General features: G+C 51.5%; 1 protein-coding gene across 1 annotated transcript in view; it reads right to left on the bottom strand.

Moving 5' to 3' along the window:
* The window catches only part of plekhg4 (pleckstrin homology domain containing, family G (with RhoGef domain) member 4), a 63,220-nt gene extending 46,681 nt beyond the window's left edge, over positions 1-16,539 (bottom strand). Inside the window, exon 1 of the mRNA XM_072381139.1 lies at positions 16,434-16,539. Within this exon, the coding sequence (XP_072237240.1) occupies positions 16,434-16,436 (3 nt within the window). The 5' untranslated portion in view covers positions 16,437-16,539. The remainder of the gene's footprint in view (positions 1-16,433) is intronic.
* Between the last annotated feature and the right edge of the window lie 5,782 nt (positions 16,540-22,321).

The following is a 22,321-nucleotide window of genomic DNA, read 5'->3' as shown; positions in this document are numbered from 1 at the left end:
GGATCTCACCGCGGGAGGAACACGGATCTCTCACCGTGGGAGGAACACGGATCTCACCGCGGGAGGAACACGGATCTCACCGTGGGAGGAACACGGATCTCTCACCGTGGGAGGAACACGGATCTCTCACCGCGGGAGGAACACGGATCTCTCACCGCGGGAGGAACACGGATCTCTCACCGCGGGAGGAACACGGATCTCTCACCGTGGGAGGAACACGGATCTCTCACCGTGGGAGGAACACGGATCTCTCACCGTGGGAGGAACACGGATCTCTCACCGTGGGAGGAACACGGATCTCTCACCGTGGGAGGAACACGGATCTCTCACCGTGGGAGGAACACGGATCTCACCGCGGGAGGAACACGGATCTCACACCGTGGGAGGAACACGGATCTCACACCGCGGGAGGAACACGGATCTCACACCGTGGGAGGAACACGGATCTCTCACCGTGGGAGGAACACGGATCTCACCGTGGGAGGAACACGGATCTCTCACTGCGGGAGGAACACGGATCTCACACCGTGGGAGGAACACGGATCTCACACCGCGGGAGGAACACGGATCTCTCACCGCGGGAGGAACACGGATCTCACCGTGGGAGGAACACGGATCTCACCGTGGGAGGAACACGGATCTTTCACCGTGGGAGGAACACGGATCTCACACCGTGGGAGGAACACGGATCTCACACCGTGGGAGGAACACGGATCTCACACCGCGGGAGGAACACGGATCTCTCACCGCGGGAGGAACACGGATCTCACACCGTGGGAGGAACACGGATCTCACCGTGGGAGGAACACGGATCTCTCACCGTGGGAGGAACACGGATCTCTCACCGTGGGAGGAACACGGATCTCACCGTGGGAGGAACACGGATCTCTCACCGTGGGAGGAACACGGATCTCTCACCGTGGGAGGAACACGGATCTCACCGTGGGAGGAACACGGATCTCACAGTGGGAGGAACACGGATCTCTCACCGTGGGAGGAACACGGATCTTTCACCGTGGGAGGAACACGGATCTCACCGTGGGAGGAACACGGATCTTTCACCGTGGGAGGAACACGGATCTCACCGTGGGAGGAACACGGATCTCTCACCGCGGGAGGAACACGGATCTCTCACCGCGGGAGGAACACGGATCTCTCACCGCGGGAGGAACACGGATCTCTCACCGTGGGAGGAACACGGATCTCTCACCGTGGGAGGAACACGGATCTCTCACCGTGGGAGGAACACGGATCTCTCACCGTGGGAGGAACACGGATCTCTCACCGCGGGAGGAACACGGATCTCACCGCGGGAGGAACACGGATCTCACCGCGGGAGGAACACGGATCTCTCCGCGGGAGGAACACGGATCTCACCGTGGGAGGAACACGGATCTCACCGTGGGAGGAACACGGATCTCTCACCGTGGGAGGAACACGGATCTCACCGTGGGAGGAACACGGATCTCACCGTGGGAGGAACACGGATCTCTCACCGTGGAAGGAACACGGATCTCTCCGTGGGAGGAACACGGATCTCACCGTGGGAGGAACACGGATCTCTCACCGTGGGAGGAACACGGATCTCACCAGCGCTGACCTTGACACGGAGAGAGTTTCTAAAACACCAGATTAGATTTGAGGGTTTCTTCCAGCGTCGCTGAGATGCTTAAAAACGAGCCCAGCTGTGCAGAGCAGCAACACAAAAACACTCCAAGGCCGCTCTGCTGAGGCCTGTGTGAAAGTAAAGAGGCGATGACTCGGTCCCAGTGGGACCACCCAGCTGATTTCTGACCACCGAGGGCTCCGAGAGGCTCCTGAAGAGGCACCAATAATGTTTCCTCCAGCCGAACAGCTTCAGGTTCAAACTGAGGGAGGAGCTGATCTGAGGTCAGGCTGAGGGAGAGGAGCTGATCTGAGGTCAGGCTGAGGGAGAGGAGCTGATCTGAGGTCAGGCTGAGGGAGAGGAGCTGATCTGAGGTCAGGCTGAGGGAGAGGAGCTGATCTGAGGTCAGGCTGAGGGAGAGGAGCTGATCTGAGGTCAGGCTGAGGGAGAGGAGCTGATCTGAGGTCAGGCTGAGGGAGAGGAGCTGATCTGAGGTCAGGCTGAGGGAGAGGAGCTGATCTGAGGTCAGGCTGAGGGAGGAGCTGATCTGAGGTCAGGCTGAGGGAGAGGAGCTGATCTGAGGTCAGGCTGAGGGAGAGGAGCTGATCTGAGGTCAGGCTGAGGGAGAGGAGCTGATCTGAGGTCAGGCTCAGTGAGATACTTTCCTTCATGGCCTCGCCTTCATGGGACGGTTAAACTGAAACCAGAGCAGCAGCATCTGAGTGTCCTCCTGGTTAAAGACATTCAACATCTGAAACTAATCAAAGGGCTTCGTGGAAACATCTCAGCGTCTCGTCTTACGTTTGCTTCATATCCAACTGATGGAGTTCAGCGTGTTGAAGCATGTTCAGCTCTGAGTGAAGTAGGTCAGGGAACCTTCTTCTGCGGGTGATAACTGCAGCAGGAGGTGCTTCCCCACGTGGGGCCGGGTGGGGGGCAGGCTTCAGGTTTCAGGCCTGAGGATCTGCAGGAACTCTGGGGCTGACCTGTCCCAACAACACCCTGAACAATGAGCGCTTCCTGTCCCCGAGAGTCTGGGCCAACCGAAGCCTGCGGGTACAAAGGCTCTGTGGCTGACATCTGACCCGAGCAGCGGCAGCAGCTCGCCGAGTGTCAGCGTGTCAAACGCCATCCAGAGAGCCGGTCTGTTCCAGCTTTACCGGAACCTCACGGCCTCCATCTTTTCACAGGGAGATGAACCGTGTTGAACTGCGCTGTGTTCACTGTTTCCTGAGAGGAACCTCATCACGGTCTCCATCCATCAGTACCCGTCCATTACCGTGGCGCTCTGAGCATTCCTGCCGCGCCTCATCACTCAGACCCCCCCCGGACAAGTCCGAGCAGCTCTGATTTACAGCCAAAGGAGCCTGAACCGTTTCATCTGGAGACATCGTGGAAACCGTTGGGATCATGTCAGGTGGTGACATCACGGCAGCCGCCATTTACCGTCCGACTGGAGCGAATCAGTGATGTCACCTCAGAAAGAAAACCAGCCGCCATTTACCGTCCGACTGGAGCGAATCAGTGATGTCACCTCAGAATGAAAACCAGCCGCCATTTACCGTCCGACTGGAGCGAATCCGTGATGTCACCTCAGAAAGAAAACCAGCCGCCATTTACAGTCCGACTGGAGCGAATCCGTGATGTCACCTCAGAAAGAAAACCAGCCGCCATTTAGAGTCCGACTGGAGCGAATCAGTGATGTCACCTCAGAAAGAAAACCAGCCGCCATTTACAGTCCGACTGGAGCGAATCAGTGATGTCACCTCAGAAAGAAAACCAGCCGCCATTTACAGTCCGACTGGAGCGAATCCGTGATGTCACCTCAGAAAGAAAACCAGCCGCCATTTACAGTCCGACTGGAGCGAATCCGTGATGTCACCTCAGAAAGAAAACCAGCCGCCATTTAGAGTCCGACTGGAGCGAATCCGTGATGTCACCTCAGAAAGAAAACCAGCCGCCATTTACAGTCCGACTGGAGCGAATCAGTGATGTCACCTCAGAAAGAAAACCAGCCGCCATTTACCGTCCGACTGGAGCGAATCCGTGATGTCACCTCAGAAAGAAAACCAGCCGCCATTTACCGTCCGACTGGAGCGAATCCGTGATGTCACCTCAGAAAGAAAACCAGCCGCCATTTACCGTCCGACTGGAGCGAATCCGTGATGTCACCTCAGAAAGAAAACCAGCCGCCATTTACAGTCCGACTGGAGCGAATCCGTGATGTCACCTCAGAAAGAAAACCAGCCGCCATTTACCGTCCGACTGGAGCGAATCCGTGATGTCACCTCAGAAAGAAAACCAGCCGCCATTTACAGTCCGACTGGAGCGAATCAGTGATGTCACCTCAGAAAGAAAACCAGCCGCCATTTACCGTCCGACTGGAGCGAATCAGTGATGTCACCTCAGAAAGAAAACCAGCCGCCATTTAGAGTCCGACTGGAGCGAATCAGTGATGTCACCTCAGAAAGAAAACCAGCCGCCATTTACAGTCCGACTGGAGCGAATCAGTGATGTCACCTCAGAAAGAAAACCAGCCGCCATTTACAGTCCGAGTGGAGCGAATCCGTGATGTCACCTCAGAAAGAAAACCAGCCGCCATTTACCGTCCGACTGGAGCGAATCAGTGATGTCACCTCAGAAAGAAAACCAGCCGCCATTTAGAGTCCGACTGGAGCGAATCAGTGATGTCACCTCAGAAAGAAAACCAGCCGCCATTTACAGTCCGACTGGAGCGAATCAGTGATGTCACCTCAGAAAGAAAACCAGCCGCCATTTACAGTCCGACTGGAGCGAATCAGTGATGTCACCTCAGAAAGAAAACCAGCCGCCATTTAGAGTCCGACTGGAGCGAATCCGTGATGTCACCTCAGAAAGAAAACCAGCCGCCATTTACAGTCCGACTGGAGCGAATCCGTGATGTCACCTCAGAAAGAAAACCAGCCGCCATTTACAGTCCGACTGGAGCGAATCCGTGATGTCACCTCAGAAAGAAAACCAGCCGCCATTTACAGTCCGACTGGAGCGAATCCGTGATGTCACCTCAGAAAGAAAACCAGCCGCCATTTACCGTCCGACTGGAGCGAATCAGTGATGTCACCTCAGAAAGAAAACCAGCCGCCATTTACAGTCCGACTGGAGCGAATCCGTGATGTCACCTCAGAAAGAAAACCAGCCGCCATTTACAGTCCGACTGGAGCGAATCCGTGATGTCACCTCAGAAAGAAAACCAGCCGCCATTTACAGTCCGACTGGAGCGAATCAGTGATGTCACCTCAGAAAGAAAACCAGCCGCCATTTACCGTCCGACTGGAGCGAATCCGTGATGTCACCTCAGAAAGAAAACCAGCCGCCATTTACCGTCCGACTGGAGCGAATCAGTGATGTCACCTCAGAAAGAAAACCAGCCGCCATTTACAGTCCGACTGGAGCGAATCAGTGATGTCACCTCAGAAAGAAAACCAGCCGCCATTTACAGTCCGACTGGAGCGAATCAGTGATGTCACCTCAGAAAGAAAACCAGCCGCCATTTACCGTCCGACTGGAGCGAATCCGTGATGTCACCTCAGAAAGAAAACCAGCCGCCATTTACAGTCCGACTGGAGCGAATCCGTGATGTCACCTCAGAATGAAAACCAGCCGCCATTTAGAGTCCGACTGGAGCGAATCAGTGATGTCACCTCAGAAAGAAAACCAGCCGCCATTTACAGTCCGACTGGAGCGAATCCGTGATGTCACCTCAGAAAGAAAACCAGCCGCCATTTACAGTCCGACTGGAGCGAATCCGTGATGTCACCTCAGAAAGAAAACCAGCCGCCATTTAGAGTCCGACTGGAGCGAATCCGTGATGTCACCTCAGAAAGAAAACCAGCCGCCATTTACCGTCCGACTGGAGCGAATCAGTGATGTCACCTCAGAAAGAAAACCAGCCGCCATTTACCGTCCGACTGGAGCGAATCCGTGATGTCACCTCAGAAAGAAAACCAGCCGCCATTTACAGTCCGACTGGAGCGAATCAGTGATGTCACCTCAGAAAGAAAACCAGCCGCCATTTACCGTCCGACTGGAGCGAATCCGTGATGTCACCTCAGAAAGAAAACCAGCCGCCATTTACAGTCCGACTGGAGCGAATCAGTGATGTCACCTCAGAAAGAAAACCAGCCGCCATTTACAGTCCGACTGGAGCGAATCAGTGATGTCACCTCAGAAAGAAAACCAGCCGCCATTTAGAGTCCGACTGGAGCGAATCCGTGATGTCACCTCAGAAAGAAAACCAGCCGCCATTTACCGTCCGACTGGAGCGAATCAGTGATGTCACCTCAGAAAGAAAACCAGCCGCCATTTACCGTCCGACTGGAGCGAATCAGTGATGTCACCTCAGAAAGAAAACCAGCCGCCATTTACCGTCCGACTGGAGCGAATCAGTGATGTCACCTCAGAAAGAAAACCAGCCGCCATTTACCGTCCGACTGGAGCGAATCCGTGATGTCACCTCAGAAAGAAAACCAGCCGCCATTTACAGTCCGACTGGAGCGAATCAGTGATGTCACCTCAGAAAGAAAACCAGCCGCCATTTACAGTCCGACTGGAGCGAATCAGTGATGTCACCTCAGAAAGAAAACCAGCCGCCATTTACCGTCCGACTGGAGCGAATCAGTGATGTCACCTCAGAAAGAAAACCAGCCGCCATTTACAGTCCGACTGGAGCGAATCAGTGATGTCACCTCAGAAAGAAAACCAGCCGCCATTTAGAGTCCGACTGGAGCGAATCCGTGATGTCACCTCAGAAAGAAAACCAGCCGCCATTTACAGTCCGACTGGAGCGAATCAGTGATGTCACCTCAGAAAGAAAACCAGCCGCCATTTACAGTCCGACTGGAGCGAATCAGTGATGTCACCTCAGAAAGAAAACCAGCCGCCATTTACAGTCCGACTGGAGCGAATCCGTGATGTCACCTCAGAAAGAAAACCAGCCGCCATTTACCGTCCGACTGGAGCGAATCAGTGATGTCACCTCAGAAAGAAAACCAGCCGCCATTTACCGTCCGACTGGAGCGAATCCGTGATGTCACCTCAGAAAGAAAACCAGCCGCCATTTACAGTCCGACTGGAGCGAATCCGTGATGTCACCTCAGAAAGAAAACCAGCCGCCATTTACAGTCCGACTGGAGCGAATCCGTGATGTCACCTCAGAAAGAAAACCAGCCGCCATTTACCGTCCGACTGGAGCGAATCCGTGATGTCACCTCAGAAAGAAAACCAGCCGCCATTTACAGTCCGACTGGAGCGAATCCGTGATGTCACCTCAGAAAGAAAACCAGCCGCCATTTACCGTCCGACTGGAGCGAATCAGTGATGTCACCTCAGAAAGAAAACCAGCCGCCATTTACAGTCCGACTGGAGCGAATCAGTGATGTCACCTCAGAAAGAAAACCAGCCGCCATTTACAGTCCGACTGGAGCGAATCAGTGATGTCACCTCAGAAAGAAAACCAGCCGCCATTTAGAGTCCGACTGGAGCGAATCCGTGATGTCACCTCAGAAAGAAAACCAGCCGCCATTTACAGTCCGACTGGAGCGAATCCGTGATGTCACCTCAGAAAGAAAACCAGCCGCCATTTAGAGTCCGACTGGAGCGAATCAGTGATGTCACCTCAGAAAGAAAACCAGCCGCCATTTACAGTCCGACTGGAGCGAATCCGTGATGTCACCTCAGAAAGAAAACAGCCGCCATTTACAGTCCGACTGGAGCGAATCAGTGATGTCACCTCAGAAAGAAAACCAGCCGCCATTTACCGTCCGACTGGAGCGAATCAGTGATGTCACCTCAGAAAGAAAACCAGCCGCCATTTACAGTCCGACTGGAGCGAATCCGTGATGTCACCTCAGAAAGAAAACCAGCCGCCATTTACCGTCCGACTGGAGCGAATCAGTGATGTCACCTCAGAAAGAAAACCAGCCGCCATTTACAGTCCGACTGGAGCGAATCCGTGATGTCACCTCAGAAAGAAAACCAGCCGCCATTTAGAGTCCGACTGGAGCGAATCCGTGATGTCACCTCAGAAAGAAAACCAGCCGCCATTTACCGTCCGACTGGAGCGAATCAGTGATGTCACCTCAGAAAGAAAACCAGCCGCCATTTAGAGTCCGACTGGAGCGAATCCGTGATGTCACCTCAGAAAGAAAACCAGCCGCCATTTACAGTCCGACTGGAGCGAATCCGTGATGTCACCTCAGAAAGAAAACCAGCCGCCATTTACAGTCCGACTGGAGCGAATCAGTGATGTCACCTCAGAAAGAAAACCAGCCGCCATTTACAGTCCGACTGGAGCGAATCAGTGATGTCACCTCAGAAAGAAAACCAGCCGCCATTTACAGTCCGACTGGAGCGAATCAGTGATGTCACCTCAGAAAGAAAACCAGCCGCCATTTACAGTCCGACTGGAGCGAATCCGTGATGTCACCTCAGAAAGAAAACCAGCCGCCATTTAGAGTCCGACTGGAGCGAATCAGTGATGTCACCTCAGAAAGAAAACCAGCCGCCATTTACAGTCCGACTGGAGCGAATCCGTGATGTCACCTCAGAAAGAAAACCAGCCGCCATTTACAGTCCGACTGGAGCGAATCCGTGATGTCACCTCAGAAAGAAAACCAGCCGCCATTTACAGTCCGACTGGAGCGAATCAGTGATGTCACCTCAGAAAGAAAACCAGCCGCCATTTACAGTCCGAGTGGAGCGAATCCGTGATGTCACCTCAGAAAGAAAACCAGCCGCCATTTACCGTCCGACTGGAGCGAATCCGTGATGTCACCTCAGAAAGAAAACCAGCCGCCATTTACCGTCCGACTGGAGCGAATCAGTGATGTCACCTCAGAAAGAAAACCAGCCGCCATTTAGAGTCCGACTGGAGCGAATCCGTGATGTCACCTCAGAAAGAAAACCAGCCGCCATTTACCGTCCGACTGGAGCGAATCCGTGATGTCACCTCAGAAAGAAAACCAGCCGCCATTTACCGTCCGACTGGAGCGAATCAGTGATGTCACCTCAGAAAGAAAACCAGCCGCCATTTACAGTCCGACTGGAGCGAATCAGTGATGTCACCTCAGAAAGAAAACCAGCCGCCATTTACAGTCCGACTGGAGCGAATCCGTGATGTCACCTCAGAAAGAAAACCAGCCGCCATTTACAGTCCGACTGGAGCGAATCAGTGATGTCACCTCAGAAAGAAAACCAGCCGCCATTTACCGTCCGACTGGAGCGAATCAGTGATGTCACCTCAGAAAGAAAACCAGCCGCCATTTACAGTCCGACTGGAGCGAATCCGTGATGTCACCTCAGAAAGAAAACCAGCCGCCATTTACCGTCCGACTGGAGCGAATCCGTGATGTCACCTCAGAAAGAAAACCAGCCGCCATTTACCGTCCGACTGGAGCGAATCAGTGATGTCACCTCAGAAAGAAAACCAGCCGCCATTTACAGTCCGACTGGAGCGAATCAGTGATGTCACCTCAGAAAGAAAACCAGCCGCCATTTAGAGTCCGACTGGAGCGAATCCGTGATGTCACCTCAGAAAGAAAACCAGCCGCCATTTAGAGTCCGACTGGAGCGAATCAGTGATGTCACCTCAGAAAGAAAACCAGCCGCCATTTACAGTCCGACTGGAGCGAATCAGTGATGTCACCTCAGAAAGAAAACCAGCCGCCATTTACCGTCCGACTGGAGCGAATCCGTGATGTCACCTCAGAAAGAAAACCAGCCGCCATTTACAGTCCGACTGGAGCGAATCAGTGATGTCACCTCAGAAAGAAAACCAGCCGCCATTTACAGTCCGACTGGAGCGAATCCGTGATGTCACCTCAGAAAGAAAACCAGCCGCCATTTACAGTCCGACTGGAGCGAATCAGTGATGTCACCTCAGAAAGAAAACCAGCCGCCATTTACAGTCCGACTGGAGCGAATCCGTGATGTCACCTCAGAAAGAAAACCAGCCGCCATTTACCGTCCGACTGGAGCGAATCCGTGATGTCACCTCAGAAAGAAAACCAGCCGCCATTTACCGTCCGACTGGAGCGAATCAGTGATGTCACCTCAGAAAGAAAACCAGCCGCCATTTACAGTCCGACTGGAGCGAATCAGTGATGTCACCTCAGAAAGAAAACCAGCCGCCATTTAGAGTCCGACTGGAGCGAATCAGTGATGTCACCTCAGAAAGAAAACCAGCCGCCATTTACCGTCCGACTGGAGCGAATCAGTGATGTCACCTCAGAAAGAAAACCAGCCGCCATTTACAGTCCGACTGGAGCGAATCAGTGATGTCACCTCAGAAAGAAAACCAGCCGCCATTTAGAGTCCGACTGGAGCGAATCAGTGATGTCACCTCAGAAAGAAAACCAGCCGCCATTTACAGTCCGACTGGAGCGAATCAGTGATGTCACCTCAGAAAGAAAACCAGCCGCCATTTACAGTCCGACTGGAGCGAATCCGTGATGTCACCTCAGAAAGAAAACCAGCCGCCATTTACCGTCCGACTGGAGCGAATCAGTGATGTCACCTCAGAAAGAAAACCAGCCGCCATTTACCGTCCGACTGGAGCGAATCAGTGATGTCACCTCAGAAAGAAAACCAGCCGCCATTTAGAGTCCGACTGGAGCGAATCCGTGATGTCACCTCAGAAAGAAAACCAGCCGCCATTTAGAGTCCGACTGGAGCGAATCCGTGATGTCACCTCAGAAAGAAAACCAGCCGCCATTTACAGTCCGACTGGAGCGAATCAGTGATGTCACCTCAGAAAGAAAACCAGCCGCCATTTACCGTCCGACTGGAGCGAATCCGTGATGTCACCTCAGAAAGAAAACCAGCCGCCATTTACAGTCCGACTGGAGCGAATCAGTGATGTCACCTCAGAAAGAAAACCAGCCGCCATTTACCGTCCGACTGGAGCGAATCCGTGATGTCACCTCAGAAAGAAAACCAGCCGCCATTTACAGTCCGACTGGAGCGAATCCGTGATGTCACCTCAGAAAGAAAACCAGCCGCCATTTACCGTCCGACTGGAGCGAATCCGTGATGTCACCTCAGAAAGAAAACCAGCCGCCATTTACAGTCCGACTGGAGCGAATCAGTGATGTCACCTCAGAAAGAAAACCAGCCGCCATTTAGAGTCCGACTGGAGCGAATCAGTGATGTCACCTCAGAAAGAAAACCAGCCGCCATTTACAGTCCGACTGGAGCGAATCAGTGATGTCACCTCAGAAAGAAAACCAGCCGCCATTTACAGTCCGACTGGAGCGAATCAGTGATGTCACCTCAGAAAGAAAACCAGCCGCCATTTACAGTCCGACTGGAGCGAATCCGTGATGTCACCTCAGAAAGAAAACCAGCCGCCATTTACAGTCCGCCTGGAGCGAATCCGTGATGTCACCTCAGAAAGAAAACCAGCCGCCATTTACCGTCCGACTGGAGCGAATCCGTGATGTCACCTCAGAAAGAAAACCAGCCGCCATTTACCGTCCGACTGGAGCGAATCCGTGATGTCACCTCAGAAAGAAAACCAGCCGCCATTTACCGTCCGACTGGAGCGAATCAGTGATGTCACCTCAGAAAGAAAACCAGCCGCCATTTACAGTCCGACTGGAGCGAATCCGTGATGTCACCTCAGAAAGAAAACCAGCCGCCATTTACAGTCCGACTGGAGCGAATCAGTGATGTCACCTCAGAAAGAAAACCAGCCGCCATTTACAGTCCGACTGGAGCGAATCAGTGATGTCACCTCAGAAAGAAAACCAGCCGCCATTTACCGTCCGACTGGAGCGAATCCGTGATGTCACCTCAGAAAGAAAACCAGCCGCCATTTACAGTCCGACTGGAGCGAATCAGTGATGTCACCTCAGAAAGAAAACCAGCCGCCATTTAGAGTCCGACTGGAGCGAATCAGTGATGTCACCTCAGAAAGAAAACCAGCCGCCATTTACCGTCCGACTGGAGCGAATCCGTGATGTCACCTCAGAAAGAAAACCAGCCGCCATTTACAGTCCGACTGGAGCGAATCAGTGATGTCACCTCAGAAAGAAAACCAGCCGCCATTTACCGTCCGACTGGAGCGAATCAGTGATGTCACCTCAGAAAGAAAACCAGCCGCCATTTACAGTCCGACTGGAGCGAATCAGTGATGTCACCTCAGAAAGAAAACCAGCCGCCATTTACAGTCCGACTGGAGCGAATCCGTGATGTCACCTCAGAAAGAAAACCAGCCGCCATTTACCGTCCGACTGGAGCGAATCCGTGATGTCACCTCAGAAAGAAAACCAGCCGCCATTTACCGTCCGACTGGAGCGAATCAGTGATGTCACCTCAGAAAGAAAACCAGCCGCCATTTACCGTCCGACTGGAGCGAATCCGTGATGTCACCTCAGAAAGAAAACCAGCCGCCATTTACAGTCCGACTGGAGCGAATCAGTGATGTCACCTCAGAAAGAAAACCAGCCGCCATTTACAGTCCGACTGGAGCGAATCAGTGATGTCACCTCAGAAAGAAAACCAGCCGCCATTTACAGTCCGACTGGAGCGAATCAGTGATGTCACCTCAGAAAGAAAACCAGACACAAACACGAGGGCGTGGACAGGTGTTATGTGACACTGCTAACATCACATCCTCCTCCAACACCTGCACAGCACAAAGTCCTGTCACAGTCACCGTGTGACCCGTCTGCGGCACATCTGGGGTCACATCTGTCTACATCCTGAGGTGGAAGCTGCCTGAATGACCGACAGCTGCTGGAAGAACACGAGGACAACCAGCTGCAGGCTCAGGGCTTTAAAACACAGCCATTTCTGCTGCTCCAGGACCAGTGGACCCGGCCTTCGGTCCAACACTGTGCCAGACAGGACCAGACAGGTTAGAGGATGTTCTGTTTCCTCTGATGGAAAATTGCACCTTTATACATGAATAAGTACTTTTTGTTTGTTTGTTTGCTGTGTGGATTCCACAACTAAAACTCTGAATAAACAGGTGTGTTGTCACAGTTCCACATCTGTCCGTCCATCCATCATCTTCCTCTTATCTGAGGTCGGGTCAGAACCAACAGGTTCAGCAGGGAAACCCATTCATCCCTCTCCCGAGGCGTTCCCGGGTCAGATGGGATATATAATCTTTCCAGACAGTTCTGGTTCTGCCCAAACCAGTTCCCAAAGCAGACCTCTCCCTGACGACAGCACCAGATCCTGTCCATGAAAACCACAAACAGGATCGGTGACGAGGGGCATCTGCAGCTGAAAAAGATCTGCAGCTGAAAAAGATCTGCAGCTGAAAAAGATCTGCAGCTGAAAAAGATCTGCAGCTGAAAAAGATCTGCAGCTGAAAAAGATCTGCAGCTGAAAAAGATCTGCAGCTGAAAAAGATCTGCAGCTGAGAAACATCTGCAGCTGAGAAACATCTGCAGCTGAGAAACATCTGCAGCTGAAAAAGATCTGCAGCTGAAAAAGATCTGCAGCTGAGAAACATCTAAAAGAGAAACATCTGCAGCTGAGAAAGATCTGAAGCTGAGAAAGATCTGAAGATCTGAAGCTGCCATTCGTCCTTAAAGAGCTGAAAATGTGCTGCAGAGGGAGCAGACTGAAGCTCACTGAACCAGTTTCACCCGTCAGCAGCATGATGGCACAACACCGCCAGCCTCTGAACTCACAACATGAGCTGAAACCTTTTCTCTTTCAGAATAGCTCATCATCACCAACACTCATCCACAGCTGCAGGTTCTTCATCTGATCCATCAGGATGTGAAAATATGCAGACAAATAACCAATAATCAACAACTGTTTGTAGCTGCCTGTAACAGCAAAGAGATGCAGAACTCAGGCTGAATAACACAGACTTCACCTGCAATCTGCAGCTGAGTTCTGGTTCCTGTTCTGGTTCTGGAGCATGTCTGTGACGTGTTCTTCAAACCAACAACCAGCCCTGAAGGCCCCTTAAACCCCAGTGAAGCACAGCTTTACTGTTTCATCAGAACTGAATGAACAGAACACACAAAGCAGGTAACAGATCTAACAGGAAGCAGCTCTGCAGGATCAGAGGTTTCACCTTGATGCAGTGGCGTGTTTTAAACCCGTCTGATGGCTGCATGAGATGCTCTGCTGACTGTCACTCTGCTGTGGGAATCTAACCAGAAGTCAAGTTAGAGCTGCAGCAAAGCTGAAGACATCCTCTGAAAAACCACAGAAATCAGCATGAATCCAACATGTTTCCATCGATGGTTTAAAGTGAATAAACTCAGCTGTGTGGTTTCACCAGAGGGGGCGCTGCAGGCTGCGCTGTTAGTGGCTGGAAATCAGTAGAAGAAGTAGTTGTTCTAACAGGAAACAAACAACAACAACTGTGGTGGACATCCAAAGCAGGATGATTAAAACTAAATACAGCAACAAAACTCAAAGCAGGTGGTTAAAAACAGGGTCTGGTCTAGTAGTGAAAAATTAAAACCACCGAACACCTTCGAACACCACCGAACACCTCCGAACTGCTCCGAACACCTTCGAACACCTCCGAACACCTCCGAACACCTTCGAACACCTCCGAACACCTTCGAACACCTCCGAACACCTTCGAACACCTTCGAACACCTCCGAACACCTTCGAACACCTTCGAACACCACCGAACACCTCCGAACACCTCCGAACACCTCCGAACACCTTCGAACACCTTCGAACACCTTCGAACTGCTCCGAACACCTCCGAACACCTTCGAACACCTTCGAACACCTTCGAACTGCTCCGAACTGCTCCGAACACCTCCGAACACCTTCGAACACCTCCGAACACCTTCGAACACCACCGAACACCTCCGAACACCTCCGAACACCTCCGAACACCTTCGAACACCACCGAACACCTCCGAACACCTCCGAACACCTCCGAACACCTTCGAACACCTTCGAACACCTTCGAACTGCTCCGAACTGCTCCGAACACCTTCGAACACCACCGAACTCCTCCGAACTGCTCCGAACACCTCCGAACACCTCCGAACTGCTCCGAACTGCTCCGAACACCTCCGAACACCTCCGAACTCCTCCGAACACCTCCGAACACCACCGAACTCCTCCGAACTGCTCCGAACACCTTCGAACACCACCGAACTCCTCCGAACACCTCCGAACACCTCCGAACACCTTCGAACACCTTCGAACACCACCGAACACCTTCGAACACCTCCGAACACCACCGAACTCCTCCGAACTGCTCCGAACACCTCCGAACACCTCCGAACACCTTCGAACACCTCCGAACTCCTCCGAACACCTCCGAACACCACCGAACACCTTCGAACACCACCGAACACCTCCGAACACCTTCGAACACCACCGAACACCACCGAACACCTCCGAACACCTCCGAACACCTTCGAACACCTCCGAACACCACCGAACACCTCCGAACACCACCGAACACCTTCGAACACCTTCGAACACCTCCGAACACCTCCGAACACCACCGAACACCTCCGAACACCACCGAACACCTTCGAACACCTTCGAACACCTCCGAACACCTTCGAACACCTCCGAACACCTCCGAACACCTTCGAACACCTCCGAACACCTCCGAACACCACCGAACACCTCCGAACACCACCGAACACCTTCGAACACCTTCGAACACCTTCGAACACCTTCGAACACCACCGAACACCTCCGAACACCACCGAACACCTCCGAACACCACCGAACACCTTCGAACACCTTCGAACACCTCCGAACACCACCGAACACCTCCGAACACCACCGAACACCTTCGAACACCTTCGAACTCCTCCGAACACCTCCGAACACCTTCGAACACCACCGAACACCTCCGAACACCACCGAACACCTTCGAACACCTTCGAACACCTCCGAACACCTTCGAACACCTTCGAACACCTCCGAACACCTTCGAACACCACCGAACACCTTCGAACTGCTCCGAACTGCTCCGAACACCTCCGAACTCCTCCGAACACCTCCGAACACCACCGAACTCCTCCGAACTGCTCCGAACACCTTCGAACACCTTCGAACACCACCGAACACCTTCGAACACCTCCGAACACCACCGAACTCCTCCGAACTGCTCCGAACACCTCCGAACACCTCCGAACACCTTCGAACACCACCGAACACCTTCGAACACCTTCGAACTCCTCCGAACACCTCCGAACACCTTCGAACTCCTCCGAACACCTCCGAACTCCTCCGAACACCTCCGAACACCTTCGAACACCACCGAACACCTTCGAACTCCTCCGAACACCTCCGAACACCTTCGAACACCACCGAACACCTCCGAACACCACCGAACACCTTCGAACACCTTCGAACACCTCCGAACACCTTCGAACACCTTCGAACACCTCCGAACACCTTCGAACTCCTCCGAACTCCACTGAACACCACCGAACACCACCGAACACCTTCGAACACCTTCGAACACCTTCGAACACCTCCGAACACCACCGAACACCTCCGAACACCACCGAACACCTCCGAACTCCACCGAACACCTCTGAACCACGTTGTTTGTATCAAATTCTCAGTTTTTAGTTTCTGCTGCAGCTCCAAACAACAAAAACACACCTTGGTGGTAACCAGACACCCCTGATGGACCCTCCCCCAACACAACAAACCAGGTGCACACACACACACACTGTAACACACACACCGTCCTGCAGGACTGCAGCACATGCTGTGTGTGTGTTACAGTGTGAGACTCTGTGTGTTACAGTGTGTGTGTTACAGTGTGTGTGTTACAGTGTGTGTGTTACAGTGTGTGTGTTACAGTGGGAGTGCTGGTCTTACCATGCTCTCTGCTGTGTGTTCTCAGTGTTTTTATAATCCGGTCTGACACCATGTTCCCGTCCCCGTCTGTGTGAGCGTCTCTCGGCCCGTCAGCCCTGACTCTGCGCTCACATGTGAAGCCCCGCCCACCAGTGAAGCCCCGCCCACCAGTCATTCCTCTCTGGATCCTCCCTCTTCTTCCTCACCTCCCCTCTCTGCTGCTCTCTGCTGGACCTTCACCTTCATCATCTCCCACTTTCCCAAACTTTCCCTGACTTTAAGGTTCAGGGACATAAATCCCATGACTTTTCAGCACCAGCACACCAACAGCGGTGTCTTACTGAGGCAGTAGGTAACGGTTTTATTCATTGTGTTTGGTTTCCATGTACAGCTCAGTTAAATCCTGATGAAAATTTTACTATTTTACTTCATTTTCTGACTTTTAAAGATGTGGAAACCCTCATGACAGGTTTTGTGACCATGGTAACGCTTCATGTAAAAACTTTTACAGCCGATTAACCTGTTTGTATTTGGACTACAGCCCGATATTTGTATCATGTGGAAGGTAGAGGAGCATAAACCCAGAGAACAATAAGCTTTAAATCATCCTGAGCTAAAGCAAAAGACCAAAGACACGTGCACAACATGCAGGCCGTGCACAGCTCCACCGTGGCCTCATGTCTCTGAAGTGCTTCCGGACAAACACCCTCATATCTCCTCAGCCTGATTCTATGAGCTCAGATCACTCATATCTGAGCTAGCATAGCTGTGGCCTGTGCTGCTGGGAGCAGTTTGAGAGGGAAGAAATGATAAAGTATTGATAAATAAATGATAAAACTTGGTATCATTTCTTCACGGACCTCTGATAAACTGTTACATGGCTTCAGTGTTACTTCGCTTCTCTGATGGTAATAAAACACTTTTTCTTGTTAAATGTCCTTTAGGGGTCACATTAACATTCAGTGAATAAAGAAACGTGTTAAATGAGATCCTTCCTGTTTCTCAGAGCTGCTCCACTCGCAGTGAAATCCTTCATTTTGCTAAAGTTGCAGATTAGTTTGGACTCAGACCTGGAACCGGATGATTTAAGCTCCTGTTGCTGCAGAGCCTGAAGACTCCGGTTGTAAATAAGTGTCACATGACCGAAGAGCCTTCTGCTGAATCCATCAGAGCCGTAACCCGTCCCACATGTGCTCAGGCAGCACCAAGGCTTACTGACTGGGAACCAAGAGCAGAGAAGAGGACGAGCGTCACAGCTGGACACGGCCGGCTGCTGCCAGCTGCTGCCGGCTGCTGAGAACTGCCTGGAAACTGGATCCTGCTGCCTGGAAACTGCCTGGAAACTGGATCCTGCTGCCTGGAAACTGGATCCTGCTGCCTGGAAACTGGATCCTGCTGCCTGGAAACTGGATCCTGCTGCCTGGAAACTGCCTGGAAACTGGATCCTGCTGCCTGGAAACTGGATCCTGCTGCCTGGAAACTGGATCCTGCTGCCTGGAAACTGGATCCTGCTGCCTGGAAACTGCCTGGAAACTGGATCCTGCTGCCTGGAAACTGGATCCTGCTGCCTGGAAACTGGATCCTGCTGCCTGGAAACTGGATCCTGCTGCCTGGAAACTGGATCCTGCTGCCTGGAAACTGCCTGGAAACTGGATCCTGCTGCCTGGAAACTGCCTGGAAACTGGATCCTGCTGCCTGGAAACTGGACCCTGCTGCCTGGAAACTGGATCCTGCTGCCTGGAAACTGCCTGGAAACTGGATCCTGCTGCCTGGAAACTGCCTGGAAACTGGATCCTGCTGCCTGGAAACTGGATCCTGCTGCCTGGAAACTGGATCCTGCTGCCTGGAAACTGGACCCTGCTGCCTGGAAACTGGATCCTGCTGCCTGGAAACTGGATCCTGCTGCCTGGAAACTGGATCCTGCTGCCTGGAAACTGCCTGGAAACTGGATCCTGATGCCTGGAAACTGGATCCTGCTGCCTGGAAACTGCCTGGAAACTGGATCCTGCTGCCTGGAAACTGGATCCTGATGCCTGGAAACTGGATCCTGCTGCCTGGAAACTGGATCCTGCTGCCTGGAAACTGCCTGGAAACTGGATCCTGCTGCCTGGAAACTGCCTGGAAACTGGATCCTGCTGGTATTCGCCACCTGGATCCCCCCCACCTCTTATCTCTGTGCAGACTGGAAACCAGCCGGTTCAGGGCAGGAACCGAGGCCCGGTCCGGCCTCAGGCCTCCACAGTGAGTGGGAGTTCTGGTGAGACACTTTAAAGGAAACACTTTGGGTCCCGAGCTGCAGGCTGGGCTGAACCAGTGAACCCAGTGCAGGGGGGGGGGGGCTTTGTGCTGGTTTCCAGGGCTGCTGGGAGTCAGTCTGTGGTTTCCAGGAGCTGCAGGAAAACTGCTTTCAGGGAACAGCGAGCAGAGCGTGAAACTAACTGGCAGAGTCACAAAGACCCAGGCCTGAAAAGGTGACACGCCCCCCCCCCCCCCCCCCCGTCAGAGGTTTAATGGGAGCACTGGGACTCCGGGGACCCCAGCACAGGGGAACCCTGCTCTGGTAACAGTGACAGACCAGAGGAAACCATGGCAACATGGACGAGCACCCAGCCAAGAGACGAGAAAAACTGACCCTCAGAAGCACAGCGTGGACGGATTTAAAGGCACAGTTCCATATTTATGAACTAGAACTGGACCGGACCACTGCTTTATTTCAACTAGAACTGGACCGAACCACTCTGCTTCATTTCAACTAGAACTGGACCGAACCACTGCTTTATTTCAACTAGAACTGGACCGAACCACTCTGCTTCATTTCAACTAGAACTGGACCGAACCACTCTGCTTCATTTCAACTAAAACTGGACCGAACCACTCTGCTTCATTTCAACTAAAACTGGACCGAACCACTCTGCTTCATTTCAACTAAAACTGGACCGAACCACTCTGCTTTATTTCAACTAGAACTGGACCGAACCACTCTGCTTTATTTCAACTAGAACTGGACCGAACCACTCTGCTTCATTTCAACTAAAACTGGACCGAACCACTCTGCTTTATTTCAACTAGAACTGGACCGAACCACTCTGCTTTATTTCAACTAGAACTGGACCAGAGGACCCAAACCCAGATACTGATATTCTACCGATATTTTATAGGAACCGGGCCAAATGTTCAGTTTCGGGCTGCAGCCAACGATTGTTTAGGTGATCGATTATTTTATTGATTATTCAGATAAGAAAAACTTTTTAAAAGGAGAAACATCATGAACCAGCTTTAAACCTCAGTTATATCTTTCCTTTCATTCCTCCTCCTGATGCTGATAACAGGACCACAGAACAGCAGCTATTAGCTAACATCCAGCTGTGAAACATCTGTTAGCTTCCCTCCTTTCAGCACCACATCAAAGCTGTCACCAAGGAAGCTTTTTACCAACTCAGAAACATCAACAGAATTAAAGGTTTTCTCTCCCAAAAAGACCAGGAGAAACTCATCCATGCATTCATCTCCAGGAGACTCCATTACTGTAACGGTCTTTTAACTGGACTTCCCAGAAAGAGCATCAAACATCTGCAGCTCATCCAGAATGCTGCTGCTGGAGTTTTAACCAGGACTCAGAGATCTGAACACATCCCACCAGCTTTAAAGTCTTTACTCTGGCTTCCAGTCAGTCACAGAATAGATTTTAAAGCCTGCTGATGGTTTATAAATCCCAGAATCCTACTATTCTCTGCTAGCATCCTTCTGTTCTCTGCTAGCTTCCTTCTGTACTCTGCTAGCTTCCTTCTGTTCTTTGCTAGCTTCCTGTTCTCTGCTAACTTCCCTCTGTTCTCTGCTAGCTTCCTTCTGTACTCTGCTAGCTTCCTTCTGTTCTCTGCTACTTTTCTTCTGTTCTCTGCTAGCTTCCCTCTGTTCTCTGCTAGCTTCACTCTGTTCTCTGCTAGCTTCCTTCTGTACTCTGCTAGCTTCCTTCTGTTCTTTGCTAGCTTCCCTCTGTTCTCTGCTAGCTTCCTTCTGTACTCTGCTAGCATCCTTCTGTTCTCTGGTACTTTTCTTCTGTTCTCTGCTAGCTTCCCTCTGTTCTCTGCTAGCTTCACTCTGTTCTCTGCTAGCTTCCTTCTGTACTCTGCTAGCTTCCTTCTGTTCTTTGCTAGCTTCCTGTTCTCTGCTAACTTCCCTCTGTTCTTTGCTAGCTTCCTTCTGTACTCTGCTAGCATCCTTCTGTTCTCTGCTACTTTTCTTCTGTTCTCTGCTAGCTTCCCTCTGTTCTCTGCTAGCTTCACTCTGTTCTCTGCTAGCTTCCTTCTGTACTCTGCTAGCTTCCTTCTGTTCTTTGCTAGCTTCCCTCTGTTCTCTGCTAGCTTCCTTCTGTACTCTGCTACTTTTCTTCTGTTCTCTGCTAGCTTCCCTCTGTTCTCTGCTAGCTTCACTCTGTTCTCTGCTAGCTTCCTTCTGTACTCTGCTAGCTTCCTTCTGTTCTTTGCTAGCTTCCTGTTCTCTGCTAACTTCCCTCTGTTCTTTGCTAGCTTCCTTCTGTACTCTGCTAGCATCCTTCTGTTCTCTGCTACTTTTCTTCTGTTCTCTGCTAGCTTCCCTCTGTTCTCTGCTAGCTTCCTTCTGTACTCTGCTAGCTTCCTTCTGTTCTTTGCTAGCTTCCCTCTGTTCTCTGCTAGCTTCCTTCTGTACTCTGCTAGCATCCTTCTGTTCTCTGCTACTTTTCTTCTGTTCTCTGCTAGCTTCCCTCTGTTCTCTGCTAGCTTCACTCTGTTCTCTGCTAGCATCCTTCTGTTCTCTGCTAGCTTCCTTCTGTTCTCTGCTAGCTTCCCTCTGTTCTCTGCTAGCTTCCTTCTGTACTCTGCTAGCATCCTTCTGTTCTCTGCTACTTTTCTTCTGTACTCTGCTAGCATCCTTCTGTTCTCTGCTAGCTTCCTTCTGTTCTCTGCTAGCTTCCCTCTGTTCTCTGCTAGCTTCCTTCTGTTCTTTGCTAGCTTCCTTCTCAGCTAACAAGCCGACTGATTTCCATTAAAATGCTAACACGAAATGTTCCCTTGTGTTTGTTCCGCTCAGTGGACTCAATATGTGAACTGGCTGCTTTCTGCTGAGATGCTGTAGCATTGCCATTGTGCTATCGTGCTAAGCTAACTGGCTTTTACAATGGACACACTGTTCAGTATTTTCTCTTTTCTTTAAAATGCTCCCAAACTTTAGACATTTTCCTCTTTTTCCCTGATTTTCCCCTTGTTGTTTTCTCCGGTTTCCTCCATCAGATCAAGCTGCTACAAACGTGCGCACGTTGTGTGACAGTAAGAACTTTTAGAATCGAGTTGTTCGAGGAGTCATTTCAGCCATAGTTCAGTTAATTTCTGATGATTTCACTTCCATTTAATGACCGTCTTCCAATGAAAACCCTTCCATGTTTCCATAAAACAGCTGAGCAGTGAAATCACTGATTTCACAAACAAAACCTCATCTCATACAATCAGTCTATTTCATTCTATTTATATATTATTATGTGATTTTCCTCACGTCAGAGGTGGAAGGGAACAATAAAGTTTCATTGTAAGGACCAAACCGCTGTTTCCTCTCAGCATATGAAGCTGAGGGAGGGAAAGCATGTGTGGGCTCTGATTAAACCCCCAAAGAATTTAGCCTCAGTTCGTTCAACGTGTCACTGCATGTAAGACTGGTTTGAAAAAACAAAGTCAGAAAGTGGGAACGATGAGGAGACGCTGGAAGTAAGAGCAGCTCAGTTAGAGGACAGGTGGGGGCGGGACCTCTGCTTCAGCCTGATTATCTGAGGTCACAGCTGGTCTTTAAAGACGGGTTCAGCCCCAGATGTTACCGCCTGATCCCTGAAGCTTTACTTCACATTAGCCCTCATAATAACCTGGTCAGGGTTCTTCAAGTCA

Source organism: Leuresthes tenuis, unplaced genomic scaffold (assembly GCF_036924035.1).
Source record: "Leuresthes tenuis unplaced genomic scaffold, fLeuTen1.0.hap1 SCAF_2, whole genome shotgun sequence".
In the NCBI taxonomy this organism is placed as follows: Eukaryota; Metazoa; Chordata; class Actinopteri; order Atheriniformes; family Atherinopsidae; genus Leuresthes; species Leuresthes tenuis.
This window is presented reverse-complemented; position numbering and strand designations above follow the sequence as displayed.